A 16,495-nucleotide genomic window follows, 5' to 3' on the forward strand; every position below is an offset into this window, starting at 1 on the left:
TATACCATTATTATCCCTAAAATTAACTATAATTCCTAATAACTTAATTTGTTTTTACAGTTGGTTTATTCAAAGAAGAATCCAAACAAGGCCCACAGATTGTTTAGTTATTTCTCTTAAGTCTATAAATTTCCTCTACCTCTTTGTTTGTTTGGTTTTTTTTTTTTACAGTTTATTGGAAAAACCAGCTGGTTTGTTTATGATGAGAGTGTCCCAAAGTCTAGATTTTGCTGTTTTTGTCCCTGTGGTGTTATTTAACATGTTCCTTTCTCCTCTGTGTTTACTATAAACTGATGACCATCAAGAGGCTTGTTTGGTTTGGGGTCTTTCTTTTTTTTTCCTTAGAGGGGCCAGAATGCTTCATTAATGGCAGTGATGATCATTTCTTATTTGCCACATAATATACATAATGTTTGATTGTCTCCCTTTTTGTGACAAGATGTGATCAGTGAGTTCAGGTACTGTCGTTCTGATTGATTAACTGTAAAGTTCCTCAAACAACCTTTTACCTTACGGTTTTAATAGCTATTTAAATAATTACTGCCCTAAATCCATTATTTCATTAGGATTCCAAAGTTATATTTATTAAATGGAATTCTGCTAAAAAGAACTTTTTCTCATGAGCTGTTCAGTTCCTTGATGTACAGGAAAGCCAGATAAAATACTTCATTCTTTCATTTTATTTACCAGTTTTGAAAATAATGAATTGGTTCCATAGCATTGATCAAAGAAGGCCAGTGAGGGACTTTGCTTTATTTTTAGTGTCATTATGACCTCATGGATTTAAAAATATTTGCCTTTCAGTTCTTTGCAGATATTATCCTTTTTGATGTTCAGATTGTCCTGTTTTTGGTTAGTGGGAGTCCTTTTGATACCAGTCCAGTAGTTTTTGAGAGTGTACTTGCTTTCTGGTATAACAAGATGTTCCAGGGTCCTTTCGTCCGTTTCTGTCCCAGGCTGGAATCAGCCATTTTCCCAGGGAGCCTGTGTTCTTTTTTGGAGGACGTGGTATTACTCTGAGCACATGGGTGCTTATTACTCCTGAATTGGTCAGTGTTGCTATGCCTTTTCATTGGATAAAGTTAGAATTTTTTTTTCTGGTGCTTCTGAGTCAAATTTAGGCCTCTAGGATTTAAATTCTTTGATTTTATATTTGTATTTTTTCTAATATGCTGAAAATCTTAGATCCAAATGACATTAGCATAATTTACTTGCTTCATCTTATACAAAGTTTCAGAATAACAGTATCAATATTGCTACTATTATTAACAGTGAAAATAGTTTATGACTTTTTTCACTTCCTTTTGCTTTTAGAATACATTCCGTTGGGGATACATATTTGTATTGTTGTGTTTTAAAATCACTTGAAGTAGTTCATTTCTGTGTGGTTAAGCTACCATCTCAATACACAAGTTTATTTGCTTTATGTTTAGGGGTTCTTTTTTAAACTTTAATTTTTATTGTTTACATGGTTGCAAGCTCAAAATCAAATCTGTAAAGCAAGGTACTTTCAGAAAAAAGTCTAGCTTTCATATTTTTCACTGTGTCTTCTCTCCTTCTGTAGGTAACCATTTTTTCCTTTTGTTCTTTTTTTTTTTTTTTTTTGAGACAGGGTCTTGCTCTTTCACCCAGGCTGGAGTGCAGTGGTATGATCAAAGCTCACTGTAACCTCAAATTCCTCAGCTCAAGCCATCCTCCCATCTTAACCTTTCAAGTGGTTAGGACTATAGGCCTGCACCATCACACCCAGCTAATTTTACAACGTTTGGTAAAGACAGGGTCTCACTATGTTGCCCAGGCTGGTCTTTAAGTCTTGGCCACAAGCTGGCCTCCTGCCTCTGTGTGTCAAGTTTTTGGGATTACAGGTGTGAGCCACTGAACCCAGCCTTTCTATTATAAAAAGTTATATATATATATGTATATTTGTATTTTTATTCTCCTTTTTTAGATAAAAGGTAGTTTACTGTTATTTATCCTGTTTTTTAACTTACTGGTATATCTTCAAGGTCACTTCATAGCGATATATGGATATGTGTTTTACATCTGTGCAGTGCTTCATTATGAGGATGTACCCTGGTTCATTAAATCAGTGTTTTGCTATTACAAAGAGTGCTGCTTTTCATGTTGCCAGTTTATCTTTAGGATAAAGCCCCAGGAGTGGCATGCTTGGTCGCGGGTTTAACATCATTTTGTAGTTATTGCTAAATTTTCCTTCATAGGATTTGTACTGTTTTGTATTTCCAGAAATGCAAATGCTTTTACATTTCATGATTCAGCGAACCTTCAGGATATAGAGAGGTGAATTCATAGTACACGGGATAGAAGAAAGAATCATAAATAGCTACTGATTAAAATGTCAAAGTTGAATGCAAACCTAATACAAAGGTTTTCTTATGGTAATGAATTGGTTAGTGTACTTGCCTGAACTATATTCAAGTGAAAATGAATTATGTACTTTGAATATAGCTGTTTTCTTGGTATATGTAGGTATATGGATTATGAATAAAAAATGAAAATTCTTTGGGGTGAGAAAACAATAAATTTTAATGGAGTATTAAACACCTTACATTCCTTATTAATCTCATCTTTCATTTGGCATAGTGAATATTTTATATGAAAAAAACAAGGACTAGTTTCATTTTGAAGAATAAACCACTTACTATTAATAAATAGCTTATTGGATTTGAAATTTGTCATTTGTAGATTTAATTGTTGCACTTTGGGTTGTCTATATGCTGGAAAGTCTGTGACACATACTAATTTGTATTTTTTTTTTTTAATGTTGGGCTTTTTTTAATTATACTTTAAGTTCTAGGGTACATGTGCACAACGTGCAGGTTTGTTACATATGTATACATGTGCCATGTTGGTGTGCTGCATGCATTAACTTATCATTTACATTAGGTATATCTCCTAATGCTATCCCTCCCCCCCCCATTTGTAATTTTGAAATGATACTGAGTTAGATCTCTTTCAACTTTACTGAAATCTTTTTTGTTTTTATTCTCTACTTGTATTATTATTATTTTTTTATTTTTTATTTTTGAGACGGAGTCTCGCTCTGTCGCCCAGGCTGGAGTGCAGTGGCCGGATCTCAGCTCACTGCAAGCTCCGCCTCCCAGGTCTACGCCATTCTCCTGCCTCAGCCTCCCCAGTAGCTGGGACTACAGGCGCCCGCCACCTCGTCCGGCTAGTTTTTTGTATTTTTTTAGTAGAGACGGGGTTTCACCGTGTTAGCCAGGCTAGTCTCGATCTCCTGACCTCGTGATCCGCCCGTCTCGGCCTCCCTGTATTATTTTTAACACTTTTTATTAAGGATTTGAGAGTTAAATTTTTCAGCTAGTTTAACAAACGAATACTTCTCTATCTTTTGGAAGAAAGGATGTGCTATGTTGTTTTGTTTGGCTTTTTTTTTGTTGTTGTTGAGATGGAATCTCAGTCTCTTGCCCAGGCTGAAGTACAGTGTCTCAGCTCACTGCCACCTCTGCCTCCTGGGGTTCAAATGATTCTCCTGCCTCAGCCTCCTGAGTAGCTGGGATTACAGGCATGGGCCACCATGCCCAGCTAATTTTTGTATTTTTAGTAGAGACAGGGTTTCACCATGTTGGCCAGGCTGGTTTTTGAACTTCTGACCTCAATCTGCCCACCTCGGCCTCCCAAAGTGCTGGGATTATAGTGTGAGCCACCAAGCCTGGCCTGTTTGGCATTTTTTAAGTTCCGGGAAGATATTATCCACAACTGTCTAAGTGCTATCATAGGAAGGAAAAAAAATTGGAAAGAGAGATTGGGTTCAGATCCTAGAAGACCTTATTTTTTTGGCTAACAAGTTTGGTCTCTATCCAGCAGACAGTGGAAAATCAATAAAGAATTTGTAAGATACCATTTAGCTTTGAATTCTTCAGAGGAAAAACTTGAGTGGTTCACTTGTTAGTTTCCATGTAAACTTTGTGATGTAATTGAATAGTTACATGAACTGTTTTTTGCTTATGGAGAACCTGAAGCATATGTGGTATTGTTAGTGCCTGTGCTATGATAATTCATGTTTATTGAGGCCATACTCTGTGTCAGGTAGATAGTACTCTACAAAATACTTTACATGGATTGTCTCCTTCAGTCTTCACAGCAAACAGGACAAGGGAGGGGCTAGTGTTATCCCCATTCTAATCTCATCAGAGGAGAAGTTTAAGGCTTATAGAAATGAAACACATTATCCAGGATTGGATCCTGTACATATAAAGGATATTGTTGGAACAATTAGTGAAATTTTCATGGGGCCTGTTGATTAGATGGTAATTTTGATCAATGTTAACTTCCAGATTTTGATGATGATTTTGTGGTTAGATAGGAGAACGTCCTTGTACTTAGGATACACACATACACAGATACACACACACACAGAGTATATGTATACATTGAGATATTAAGTGGGCATTATGTTTGAACATTCTCAAATGGCTCAAAAATGTTAATGTTTCATAATCTGGGTGACAGGTATGAGAGAGTGTGTGTCTTTACTGCCTTTCTACTTACTCTAACCAAGGTCATGTATCATCACAAAGTTAAATATATATTCAAGAGATCTGTGGTACAGCGGGATGACTGTAGTTCCTGATGATATATTGTAAATACTTGAAAAATGCAGAGAGTAGATGTTGAGTGTTCTCATCACAAAATAATGGCATGAGGTAATGATTTGTTAATTAGCTAGTTAGCCATTTCACAGTGTGTATGTGCCTTCAAACATGTTGTACATGATAAATACAATGTTCTCTGTTAAAAAATTGTTTTAAGAGTTTCACAGCATAGTATAATTGTTATTGAATCCAAGATTGCATAATACTGTTAGATTTTGTTTTTAGTATTTTCATATTTAATGACAGAATTAAATTTTAATATAAATTTATTTTATATTAAAGAGATTTTATTTTATAAATAAATATATATAATAAATTTTATATAAATAAATATATATAAAATATGTTTTATATATTTTACAAAATATATGTAATATATATTTTACATATAAATAAAGAGAATTTATTTTAATATAAACATTTAATAATTTTAAAATATTTTTAAAAATTAAGCCAATTTTTATTCATTCCTCATACTAATTGATTATTCTCACTTTAACATAATTGCTTATCACTTTCAGGTTTCTTCTAAATCAGATTGTTTGCCTTTTATAGTAGTTATACTCTGAGATCGCTTAGTAAATGTTAAGTGATTGTGGTGGTTTGTTTTTGTTTTTGTTTTTGTTTTTTGAGTGGACACAAGGTCTTGCCCTGTTACCTAGGCTGGAGTGTAGGGTTGTGATCACGGCTCACTGCAGCCTCCATTTGGGCTCAAGCAATCCTCCCACCTCATCTTCCCGAGCAGCTGGTACTACAGGCATATACCACCATGTGATAGTGGTTTTTTTAAAAGGCTCTTTTATTGTAAGCTTGTAATTTACAATGGACTGTTAAACACATTTTATAATTTATACATTTTAATTTAGTTTTAAATGTTATTTAAAAATAAGTATCTGATTTTTGTTTTAACATAGGTTATCTTATGATGAGGCTTTTGCTATGGCTAATGATCCCCTGGAAGGCTTCCATGAAGTAAACCTTGCTTCACCTACTTCTCCGGACCTTCTTGGTGTGTATGAATCGGGAACTCAAGAGCAGATTACCTCACCAAGTGTCATCTACCGGCCACACCCTTCAGCTTTATCCTCTGTACCTATCCAGGCAAATGCATTAGATGTTTCTGAACTTCCTACACAACCTGTGTATTCATCCCCCAGACGTTTAAATTGTGCGGAAATATCTAGTATCAGGTAGGAAATAAGTAAATCACTTATTTTGGATTATTTTTTTTAATGGACAGTTTGCTTAGTTACTGTATTTTAAGTTTTACTATTTTTAGAAAATTTGAATAACTTAAGTGTGCCTGTGTAAAGAAATACATGATAATGTTCTAGAATAGGGTTGACAAACTTTTTATGTGAAGGACCAGATAGTATTTTAGGCTTTGCTAGCCATACAGTCTCTGTTGCAGCTATTCAACACTGCCTTTAGAGTTTGAAAGCAGCCATAGGCAGTATGTAAATGAATTAGAGTGGCTGTGTTCCAATAGAACTTCATATATGGATGCAGAATTTTGAATTTCATTTAATTTTCATTTGTCGCAAAATACTCTTAAAGATTTCTTTTCAACTATCTGAAATTGTAAAAACTGTACTTGGCTCATTGATGCCTTATAAAAACAGGTGGAAGGCTTCATTTAGCCTGAAGGCTATAATTTGTTAACCCCTGCTCTTGAGTAGCACTGTCCTGTAGAACTTTCTCTGTTGATGAAAATGTTCTATTTTTTGTGCTATCTAATGTCAATGATAGATATTAACCACATGTAGCTACTGAGCACTTGAAATGTGGCTATGACTGAGGACATACTATTTATTTAAATATGAAAGCTACCAAATTGGGTAGCACAGTTCTAGAGCTGTGTTTTAAGCCAGTTCTATTGGAGCATATGCTGATATTTTCTGAAAATTGTCTTTGTCCTTTACAGCTTTCATGTTACAGACCCAGCACCTTGTTCTACCTCTGGAGTCACAGCTGGATTAACTAAATTAACTACAAGAAAGGACAACTATAATGCAGAGAGAGAGTTTTTACAGGGTGCTACTATAACAGAGGCTTGCGATGGCAGTGATGATATTTTTGGGTTGAGTACTGATAGTCTGTCTCGCTTACGAAGCCCATCTGTTTTGGAAGTTAGAGAAAAGGGCTATGAACGATTAAAAGAAGAACTCGCAAAAGCTCAGAGGGTAAGAAAGAAGATATCTTATTCTTCCATATATTAGAAATTAATATATCTCCATGGGGTGGGGCAACCTACAGAAATGAATTCATGACAGTTGTACATTTATCCTTCACATATGCCCAGCCTCAGCTCCTGTTAGGCAGCATTTAGGAATCCGTGAAATTGGTTGGGTAGTAAAGAAGTTCATTTAAGACTACTAACTGGAAAAATGTGGTTCTGTTAACTCTTCTGTGCCCCACTGCATTGCCTGCTCCCTGTCTTGTATTATCTGTAATGCAGATTGAGTGGGCCATATTCCACATGCAGGGTTTTCCCTCCTTATTACATGGCTGACTAGATGGTTATTTACTTGAAGTCATTCAGTCTAAGTCATTTTGTTTTGAGGAGTTTAAGCTGAGTTTGAATATTTTCTGTATCTTACCTTGGATAATTTTCTTTTCTTGGTAAATTATTGTGTTTCCCATTTGGTCATCTTTAAAGTTTCTGCTATTTATTTCCAAACTTGTGGCCATATCTTATTCTTTTTCTGAGTCTGCAGTTAAATTTCAGAGGGAAATTTATAGAATGAAATGCATACATTAGAAAACAGGAAAGGTCTCAAATGGACAATCTAAGCTCCCGCTTTAAGAAGCTATAAAAAGAAGAGCAAAGTAAAACCAGAGCAAGTAGAAGGAAGGAAATAATAAAGAGCAAAAATCAAGGAAATTGATAACAGAAAAGATAGAGAAAATGAATGAGACAAAATGTTGGTTCTTCAAGAAGATTAATAAAATTGCAAACCTCTAGCAAGACTCACAAAAAGAAGACAGATTATTAGTAGTAGGAGTAAAATGTAGGATGTCACTGGAGACTCAGATCAAAAGTATAATGGAATAATATGAAAAACTGCATATATAAACCTGACAAACTAGGTGAAATACCAATTCACATTTAGAAAATTGAGAAGGTAGGGCAAACATTTATAGGTGTAATTTCCAGCCTACTGTGACATTTCACAAACATATATTCCCACCCTTTCCCTAGCATACTTGTCTCTCATGAGCATAGTATATTCATTTTTTTAATCCCCAATTCCTTCCCAAAGGAAAAGGATGTGGTGAGATGTGGTTGCATTTTGTTTCTGTCATCTGACTCAGACTTTGTTGTCTTAATAAGACAGTATTTTAGTAAAATCACACATTATATAGAGGTAAAATTTTGAATGTATATATATCCATCTTTGAGAACATGTGGTTATTGATCAGAATGGATTGCTAATCTCTTAGCTCACTTGAGAATTTCTTTTGAAATCTCTAATTTGCTATGTTTAGAGATACTGTTGAGATAATTGAAATGTTGGTGTGTGAACACATATATGTGGTGACTTTTATGAAGAGTGTAAGATAGTATTAGTATTTACTTAGATCTCAAGGCTTAAAAAGGACTCTTGAATATAAAAATACTTCCTGAATTGTGACAACTTGTGAATCAAAACTATGTCAACAGCCATTTTCTTTAGTCCTATTATCTTGAGAGGCCATTTTCTATACTTTTCACTTACTTGGTTAACTGTTTGTGTCTTCCTATTTAATACCCATTTCCTATAGATAGTGTATAGTTAGGTCTTGTTCTTTTGATCCTGTGTAATTATCTCTGTCTTTTAATTGGTGTTTAGACTATTTACATTTAATGGATAATGATATAGTTTGGTTTAAATTTAGCATCTTACTGTTTGTTTTCCATTTGTCTCATTTGTTCCTTTTTCCTTTTTGAATCCTTTCTTTTGAATTAATTCTATACTTTTAAAACAATTTCATCTTCCTGTGGCTTTTATCTTTGTTGTGTTAATTTAGTGATTGCTTTAGGGTTTATAGTAGACATATTTAACTTATCACTTGTCTACCTTCCGGCGATATATTACTTTATATCTGGTGTACAGACCTCACAAAAGTATACTTTTATTCCCCCCCCCCCCAGTTTTTGTGTAATAGTTGTTGTATGTTTTACTTCTTTGTGTGTTTAAACCCCACAAGACACTATTTTTTTGCATTAAACAGTGTTATCTTTTAAAGAGATTTAAATAATAACAAAGAATCATATTTCTTTACATAGATAAACACCAGAAATGTTAGCTACATGGGCATCTGTGTGTTCATTCCTTTGGTATTTATTTCTTCATGTGGATCCAGATTTCCAACTGGTATCATTTTTCCTTTGGCTTGAAGGACATCCTTTTACATTTTTGTTGTGCATGTTTGATGGTGATAAATTCTTTTAGCTTTCGTATATCTGTGTTTTGAAAGATATTTTCACTGAGTAAAGAATTTAAGATTGATCATTTTTTTTTTCTTTCAGTACTGTAAAGATGTTTCTTCAGTGTCTTCAAGCATGTACATTGTTTCTCACAAGAAGTCTGCTGTTACCCTTACCTTTGTTCCTCTGCATGTTAGGTCTTTTCTCTCTGGCTGCTTATGAGAGTCCTCTTTCACTGGCATAAGCAATGTGATTATGATTTGCTTTGGTATCGTTTTCTTCAGCTTTCTTATGCTTGGGATTTGTTGAGCTTCTTGAAGCTGTAGGTTGTTAGTTTTCATAAAATTTGGGAAATTTTGACCTTTATATCTTCAAAAAGTTTTCCATTCTTTCTGTCTCTTCTTTCCTCTGGATTCCTATTACGTGTACATTAGATGGCTTAAACTTATCTCACAGCTCACTGGTGTTATAGTCTTTCATTTTAAAATCCTTTTTTCCTCTCTCTGTTACATTGTGGATAGTTTCTATTGCTATGTGTTCAAAGTCACTACTCTTTTCTTCTGAAATATCTAATCTGTTAACCTCATACAGTATATTTTTAAACTAGACATTGTAGTTTTCATCTCGAAGTTTGATTTGGATCTTTTTTATATTTTACTTGGCTCTGCTTAATATGTTGGGATACAGTTTAATAAATGTTTTGTTTCTAATAACTATTTCATCTCTTCAGATAATAAGCTGGGGCAAATCTGGGGTACACCTTTTATTTTTCATTTCTGGGGGATCACTGTCTTTTATTGCGTAATATCAAATGCTTCACATTGTTGTTCCTTATATTTTTTCAGAGTTTTAATTGTGTCAGACAGGTGGTAAATCTAATCCCTATTCCTCTATCTTAATTGGAAGTGAAAGTTCTACTTACTCATTTATATTATTTCATTGTCTACCCTACCCTGTTCAAGTACTCCTACATTTATACACACATGCTTCAATAATTCTGAGATTCATGAGGATAAGGATTGCGTATGGCTTTGCTCATGATTGTATCTTGAGCATATAATGGATTTTCAATACATTTTGTTGATTAAATGAATATATACATGTATATGCAGTTAAACAGTTGTTTATATACACACATGCCTGATATATTAGGATGATGCTTATAAGTAACCCCCAAATTTAGTGACTTTACCTAATAGAAGTTCATTTTTATTCATTTAACATTCTGAAGCAAATGTGCATAGTTGGTAGGCCGTTCTCTGTGAAATAATTCAGAGATTTGTTTCTCCTCTGTTTGGGGCCTTTGTAATTTCTTAGGGTTTTATTGTTATTTGTATCTAACCATGAGACAAAAGAGAAAGACAGCTTAGAGAAGGTACAGCTTCTTCTAAAAAACCTTGGCTTATATATGATACACACCACTTTTGCTCACATTCTATTGGTGTGAACCTCTTTCATGCCGATACCTAGATGTATGGTGGGCTGGGTATTGTAATCCCTGGGTGGACAACCACTTCCCAGCAACAAATCCATACTGTGTGTGTAGGGGGGCCAAGCACGTGGTCACTTATTTTCAGGTGCAGGGAGGCCAGAGATTATGATGTAGTCATTTAGTTGATTGGCCTTCCATAGGATATTGCTGAAGAGCAGCTTTTAGTGGAATTCTCAGGAGGAAGTTGGGCTTTAGTGCATTGTTATTAAGTGTAGATCCTTGCACTCTACTCCAGATCTGCTGAAATCAAATTATTATGTTGAGGTTTGGGAATATGCATTTTCAGCAAACTTGTTGATTCTTACATTCACTAAAAGGTGAAATCTGCTGTAAGAGGTTACTTTCAACTTTTATTTTTCTTAAAATGAGCTGGGTGTGGTGGTTCATGCCTGTAATCCCAGCACTTTGGGAGGCCGAGGCGGGCGGATCATGAGGTCAGAAGATCGAGACCATCCTAGCTAACACGGTGAAACCCCTTTTCTACTAAAACTGCAAAAAATTAGCCGGGCATGGGGGCAGGCACCTGTAGTCCCAGCTGCTTGGGAGGCTGAGGCAGGAGAATGGCGTGAACCCGGGAGGTGGAGCTTGCAGTGAGCCAAGATTGCGCCACTGCACTCCAGCCTGGGCAACAGAAGAAGACTCCGTCTCAAAAAAAAAAAAAAAAAAAAAAGAAAAGGAAAGAAAATGAAATGACTAAAATAAAGCCCAGTAGGATAGCTTGCAAAGAGAGTCATTGAAAAACACATACTTGCGCTAACCCTATTCAGTATTGGTTCTACTAACTGTAGCCAAAGACATTTGTAAACATTAACAACTTTTTATATGAGATAAAACTATAGATTTTATTTTACTTGTCAACATAAGCTGCATCAAGTTGAAGACACTTTTATTAGGGATGATACCAGCCATTTAGTTCATCCTTAAAGAACTGAGGGTGCTGGGAATTTAACCATGTCAATGCAGTCTTTTTTACATTATTAGCTGAGGAAAAATGGATGCTTTTTAAATATTTTTTTAAGATTGCCAACAAATAATTCTGAAGGAGCCAAATAAGGATTGCAAGGTATATGCCTAATGATTTTTCATGGAAACTTACAAAATTGCCCTTGATGAGAGGAATGAGCAGGAACATTGTTGTGGTGGAGAAGGACTCTGGTGAAGCTCTCTTGGGCATCTTTCTGCTATAACTTTGACTAACTTTCTCAAAGCACTCTGATAGTAAGCAGATGTTACCATTCTTTGGCCCTCCAGAAAATCAATCAGCAAAATGCCTTGAGCATCTAAAAGATTGTTGCCATGACCAGTCCACTTTTGCTTTGACTGGACCACTTCCACCTCTTGGTAGCCATTGCTTTGATTGTACTTTGTCTTCAAGATCATACTGGAAAAGTTATGTTTCATCTCCTATTACTCCTATTACAATTCTTTGAAAATGCTTCAGGATCTTCTCTCACTTGTTAAAATTGTTTTCAGCTTTTATTTTAAATTTAGGGGGTATATGTACAGGTTTATTACCTGGGTATATTGTGTAGTGCTGTGGTTTGGGATATGAATAATCCTGTCACCCTGGTACTGAGCATAGTACCCAATAGTTTTTCAGCCCTTGTTCCCCTCTCCTGTGTAGTAGTTCCCAGTTTCTGTTTTTCCCATCTTTAGGTCCATGAGTCCCCAGTGTTTAGCTCCCACTTCTAAGTAAAAAAATGTGATACTTGGTTTTCTGTTCCTATGTTAATTTGCTTGCGATAATAGCTTCCAGCTGCATCCATGCTGCAGCAAAGGAATTAATTTTGTTCTTTTTAAATGGCTATATAATATTCCTTGGTGTATATGCACTACATTTTCTTTATCTGATCCACTGTTGATGAGCATCTATCTAGGTTGATTCCATATCTTTGCTATTGTGCATAGTACTGGGATGAACATGTGAGTGCATGTGTCTTTTTGGGAGAACAATTTGTTTTCTTTTGGATATATACCCAGTAATGGGATTGCTGGGTTGAATGGTGGTAATTCTTTCCCAAGGCTGATATCCAGAATGGTGTTTCCTAGGTTTTCTTCTAGGATTCTTATGGCTTAAGGTCTTACATTGAAATCTTTAATCTATCTTGAGTTAATTTTTGTATATGGTGAAGAGGGTGGGTGTTCCAGTTTCATTCTTTTGCATATGCCTAGCCAGCTATCCTAGCACCATTTATTGAATAAGGAGTCATTTTCTCATTGCTTATTTTTGTTGATTTTTGTCAAAGATCAGATGGCTGTAGGTCTATGGCTTTATTTCTGGGTTCTGTATTTTGTTCCATTGGTCTATGTGTCTGTTTTTGTACCAGCACCATGCTGTTTCGGTTACTATAACCTTATAAAATAGATTGAAGTCAAGTAATATGGTACCTCTGACTTCTTTTTTCAAAGGATTGCTTTGGCAATTCAGGCTCTCCTGTGGTTCCATATGAGTTTTTAAATAGTTTTTTTTAGTTCCATGAAAAATGACATTGGTAGTTTGATAGGAATAGTGTTGAATCTGTAGATTGCTTTGGGCAGTATGGCCATTTTAACAATGTCGATTCTTCCAGTCTATGAGCATGAAATATTTCTTAAATCTCTTTGTGTTATCTACGATTTAACAGTGTTTTATAGTTCTCTTTGTAGAGATCTTTTGCCCCCTTGGTTGGATGTATTCCCAGGTATTTGTGTGTGTGTGTGTGTGTGTGTGTGTATGTGTGTATGTGTGTGTGCGTGGTTGTTTTTTTTAAAATTATTTATTTATTTATTTATTTATTTATTATACTTTACGTTCTAGATGTGCTCAATGAGCTGAGTTCAGTTGCTGGATATCCTTGTTAACTTTCTGTTTCGTGGATCTGTCTAATGTTGACAGTGGGGTGTTAAAGTCTCCCATTATTATTGTGTGGGAGTCTAAGTAAGTCTCTTTGTTAGGTCTCTAAGGACTTGCTTTATGAATCTGGGTGCTTCTGTATTGGGTGCATATATATTTAGGATAGTTAGCTCTTCTTGTTGAATTGATCCCTTTACCAGTATGTAATGGCTTTCTTTGTCTCTTCTGATCTTTGTTGGTTTAAAGTCTGTTTTATCAGAGACTAGGATTGCAACCCCTGCTTTTTTTTGTTTTCCATTTGCTTGGTAGATCTTCCTCTATCCCTTTATTTTGAGCCTATGTTTGTCTCTGCACGTGAGATGAGTCTCCTGAATACAGCACACTGATGGGTCTTGACTTTATGCAGTTTGCCAGTCTGTGTCTTTTATTAATTGGAACATTTAGCCAATTTACATTTAAGGTTAATGTTGTTATGTGTGAATTTGATGCTGTCATTATGATGTTAGCTGGTTATTTTACTCATTAGTTGATGCAGTTTCTTACTAGCATTGATGGTCTTTACAATTGGCATGTTTTTGCAGTGGCCATTATTGGTTGTTCCTTTCCATGTTTAGTACTTCCTTCAGGAGCTCTTGTAAGGCAGGCCTGGTGGTGACAAAATCTCTCCAGCATTTGCTTGTCTGTAAAGGATTTTATTTCTCCTTCACTTATGAAGCTTAGTTTGACTGGATATGAAATTCTGGGTTGATAATTCTTTAAGAATGTTGAATATTGGCTTCCACTCTCTGGCTTGTAGAGTTTCTTCCGAGAGATCCACTGTTAGTCTGATGGGTTTCCCTTTGTGGATAACCCGACCTTTCTCTCTGGCTGACCTTAACATTTTTCCTTCATTTCAACTTTGGTGAATCTGACAATTTTGTGTCTTGGAGTTGCTCTTCTTGAGGAGTATCTTTGTGGCGTTCTCTGTATTTCCTGAATTTGAATGTTGGCCTGCCTTGCTAGGTTGGGGAGGTTCTCCTGGATAATATCCTTCACAGTGTTTTTACAACTTGATTCAATTCTCCCTGTCACTTTCAGGTACACCAATCAGATGTAGATTTGGTCTTTTCACTTAGTCGCATATTTCTTGGAGGCTTTGTTCATTTCTTTTTACTATTTTTTCTCGAAACTTCTCGCTTCATTTCATTCGTTTGATCTTCAATCACTGATACCCTTTCTTCCATTTGATGGAATCAGCTGAAGCTTGTGCATGTGTCACGTAGTTCTCATGCCATGGTTTTCAGCTCCATCAGGTCATTTAAGGTCTTCTCTGTGCTGTTTATTCTAGTTAGCCATTCGTCCAATCTTTTTTCAAGGTTTTTAACTTCTTTGCGATGTGTTCAAACATCCTCCTTTAGCTCGGAGAAGTTTGTTATTATCAATCTTCTGAAGCCGCCTTCTCTCAACTCATCGAAGTCATTCTCTGTCCAGGTTTGTTCCGTTGCTGGCGGGGAGCTGCATTCCTCAGTTGGAAATGCAGAAATCACCCATCTTCTGTGGTGTTCACGCTGGGAGCTGTAGACTGGAGCTGTTCCTATTTGGCCATCTTGGACCCATAGATTGTGTGTGGTTATTGTAAATGGGATTATGTTCTTGATTTGCTCTCACCTTGAATGTTATTGGTGTATACAAATGCTGCTGAATTTTGTACACTGACTTTGTATCTGGAAACTTTACTGGAGTCATTTATCAGTTCCAGGAGCCTTTTGGCAGAGTCTTTACAGTTCTTTAGGTATAAAATCATATAGTCTGTAGGAGAGGTAGTTTGACTTCTTCTTTTCATGTTTTGTTGCCTTTTACTTTTTTCTCTTGCTGGATTCCTCTGGCAATCCAGAGTGGGCATCGTTGTCTTGTTCCAGTTCTCAGGGGGAAGGCTTCCAATTTATGTCCATTCAGTATGATTTTGGCTGTGTCATAGATGCTCTTATTATTTTGAGGTACATTTCTTTGATGCCTAATTTCTTTAGGGTTTTTATCGTGAAAGGATATTGGATCTTACTGAACGCTTTTTCCTCGTCTGTTGAGATGATCATATGGCTTTTGTTTTTAATTCTATTTATGTTGTGAATCACATTATTGACTTGTGTATATTGAACTAATCTTGCATCCCAGGAATAAAGCCTACTTGATCGTGATGAATTAAGTTTTTGATGTGCTGTTGGATTCAGTTTGCTAGTATTTTGTTGAGGATATTTGAATCTGTGTTCACCAAGGATATTGGCCTATGTACTTAAGTGTGTCCAGGAGGTCTGCCTGGGCATGGAGCAGAGAGGACCCGCCTATGCCAAAGCCTCTGCACAGGAGGAATGAGGCAACTCAGGCTGCCGAACCAAGCATGCAGGTGATTTGAATGGCTGGAGATGTGCCTGGGCATGTGGCAGAGAGAATCTCCCTACCCTAGGATCTCTAATTTTTGTGGTAGCAGGTATTATTCTTTAGTTTCTATGTTTAGAACTCTCTCAAGGGTATCTTGTAAGGCTCATCTAAAGGGAACGAATTCCCTTAGCACTTGCTTGTCTGAAAAATGTTTTATTTCTCCTTTGCTTATGAAGGTTAGTTTGACAGGATATGAAATTCTTGGTTATCGGGGGACCAGCACCCAATATTTCAACATAGGTTCTTTTCTATTTTCCCTAAGTGTCGGCCAGTCTGAGAAATAAAGAGAAAGAGTACAAAGAGAGAAATTTGACAGCTGGGACTCCTGGGGTGACATCATGTATTGGCAGGTTCCATGATGCCCCCTGAGCCACAAAACCAGCAAGTTTTTATTAGGGATTTCAAAAGGGGAGGGGAGGTACAAACAGGGAGTGAGTCACAAAGATCACATGCTTGAAAGGGCATAAAAGATCACAAGGGGAAAGAGGCAGAGCAAGATCACAAGGCCAGGGCGAAATTAGAATTACTGATGAGTTTCCATGTCCCGCTGAGCACGCATTGTCATTGATTAACATCTTAACAGGGAGCAGGGTTCGAGAGCAGACAACCAGTCTGACTAGAATTCACTAGGCTGGAATTTCCTAATCCTAGCAAGCCTGAGGGGCGCTGGAGGAGACCAGGGCATATTTCATCCCTTGTCTTCAACTGCA

The 16,495-nt window shown here is 36.2% G+C and overlaps 1 protein-coding gene across 4 annotated transcripts in view; it reads left to right on the forward strand.

Moving 5' to 3' along the window:
• Nucleotides 1-16,495, forward strand: part of RAB3IP (RAB3A interacting protein) — a 65,055-nt gene that overhangs the window by 12,779 nt on the left and 35,781 nt on the right. For all 4 annotated transcript variants that reach the window (XM_025402942.1, XM_025402944.1, XM_025402941.1 and 1 more), the window contains exons 2-3: nucleotides 5,549-5,824; nucleotides 6,559-6,817. In XM_025402942.1, coding sequence (XP_025258727.1) covers nucleotides 5,574-5,824; nucleotides 6,559-6,817 — 510 coding nt within the window. In that variant the 5' untranslated portion in view covers nucleotides 5,549-5,573. The remainder of the gene's footprint in view (nucleotides 1-5,548; nucleotides 5,825-6,558; nucleotides 6,818-16,495) is intronic.

The sequence above is a fragment of the Theropithecus gelada genome, chromosome 11 (assembly GCF_003255815.1).
Source record: "Theropithecus gelada isolate Dixy chromosome 11, Tgel_1.0, whole genome shotgun sequence".
NCBI lineage: Eukaryota > Metazoa > Chordata > Mammalia > Primates > Cercopithecidae > Theropithecus > Theropithecus gelada.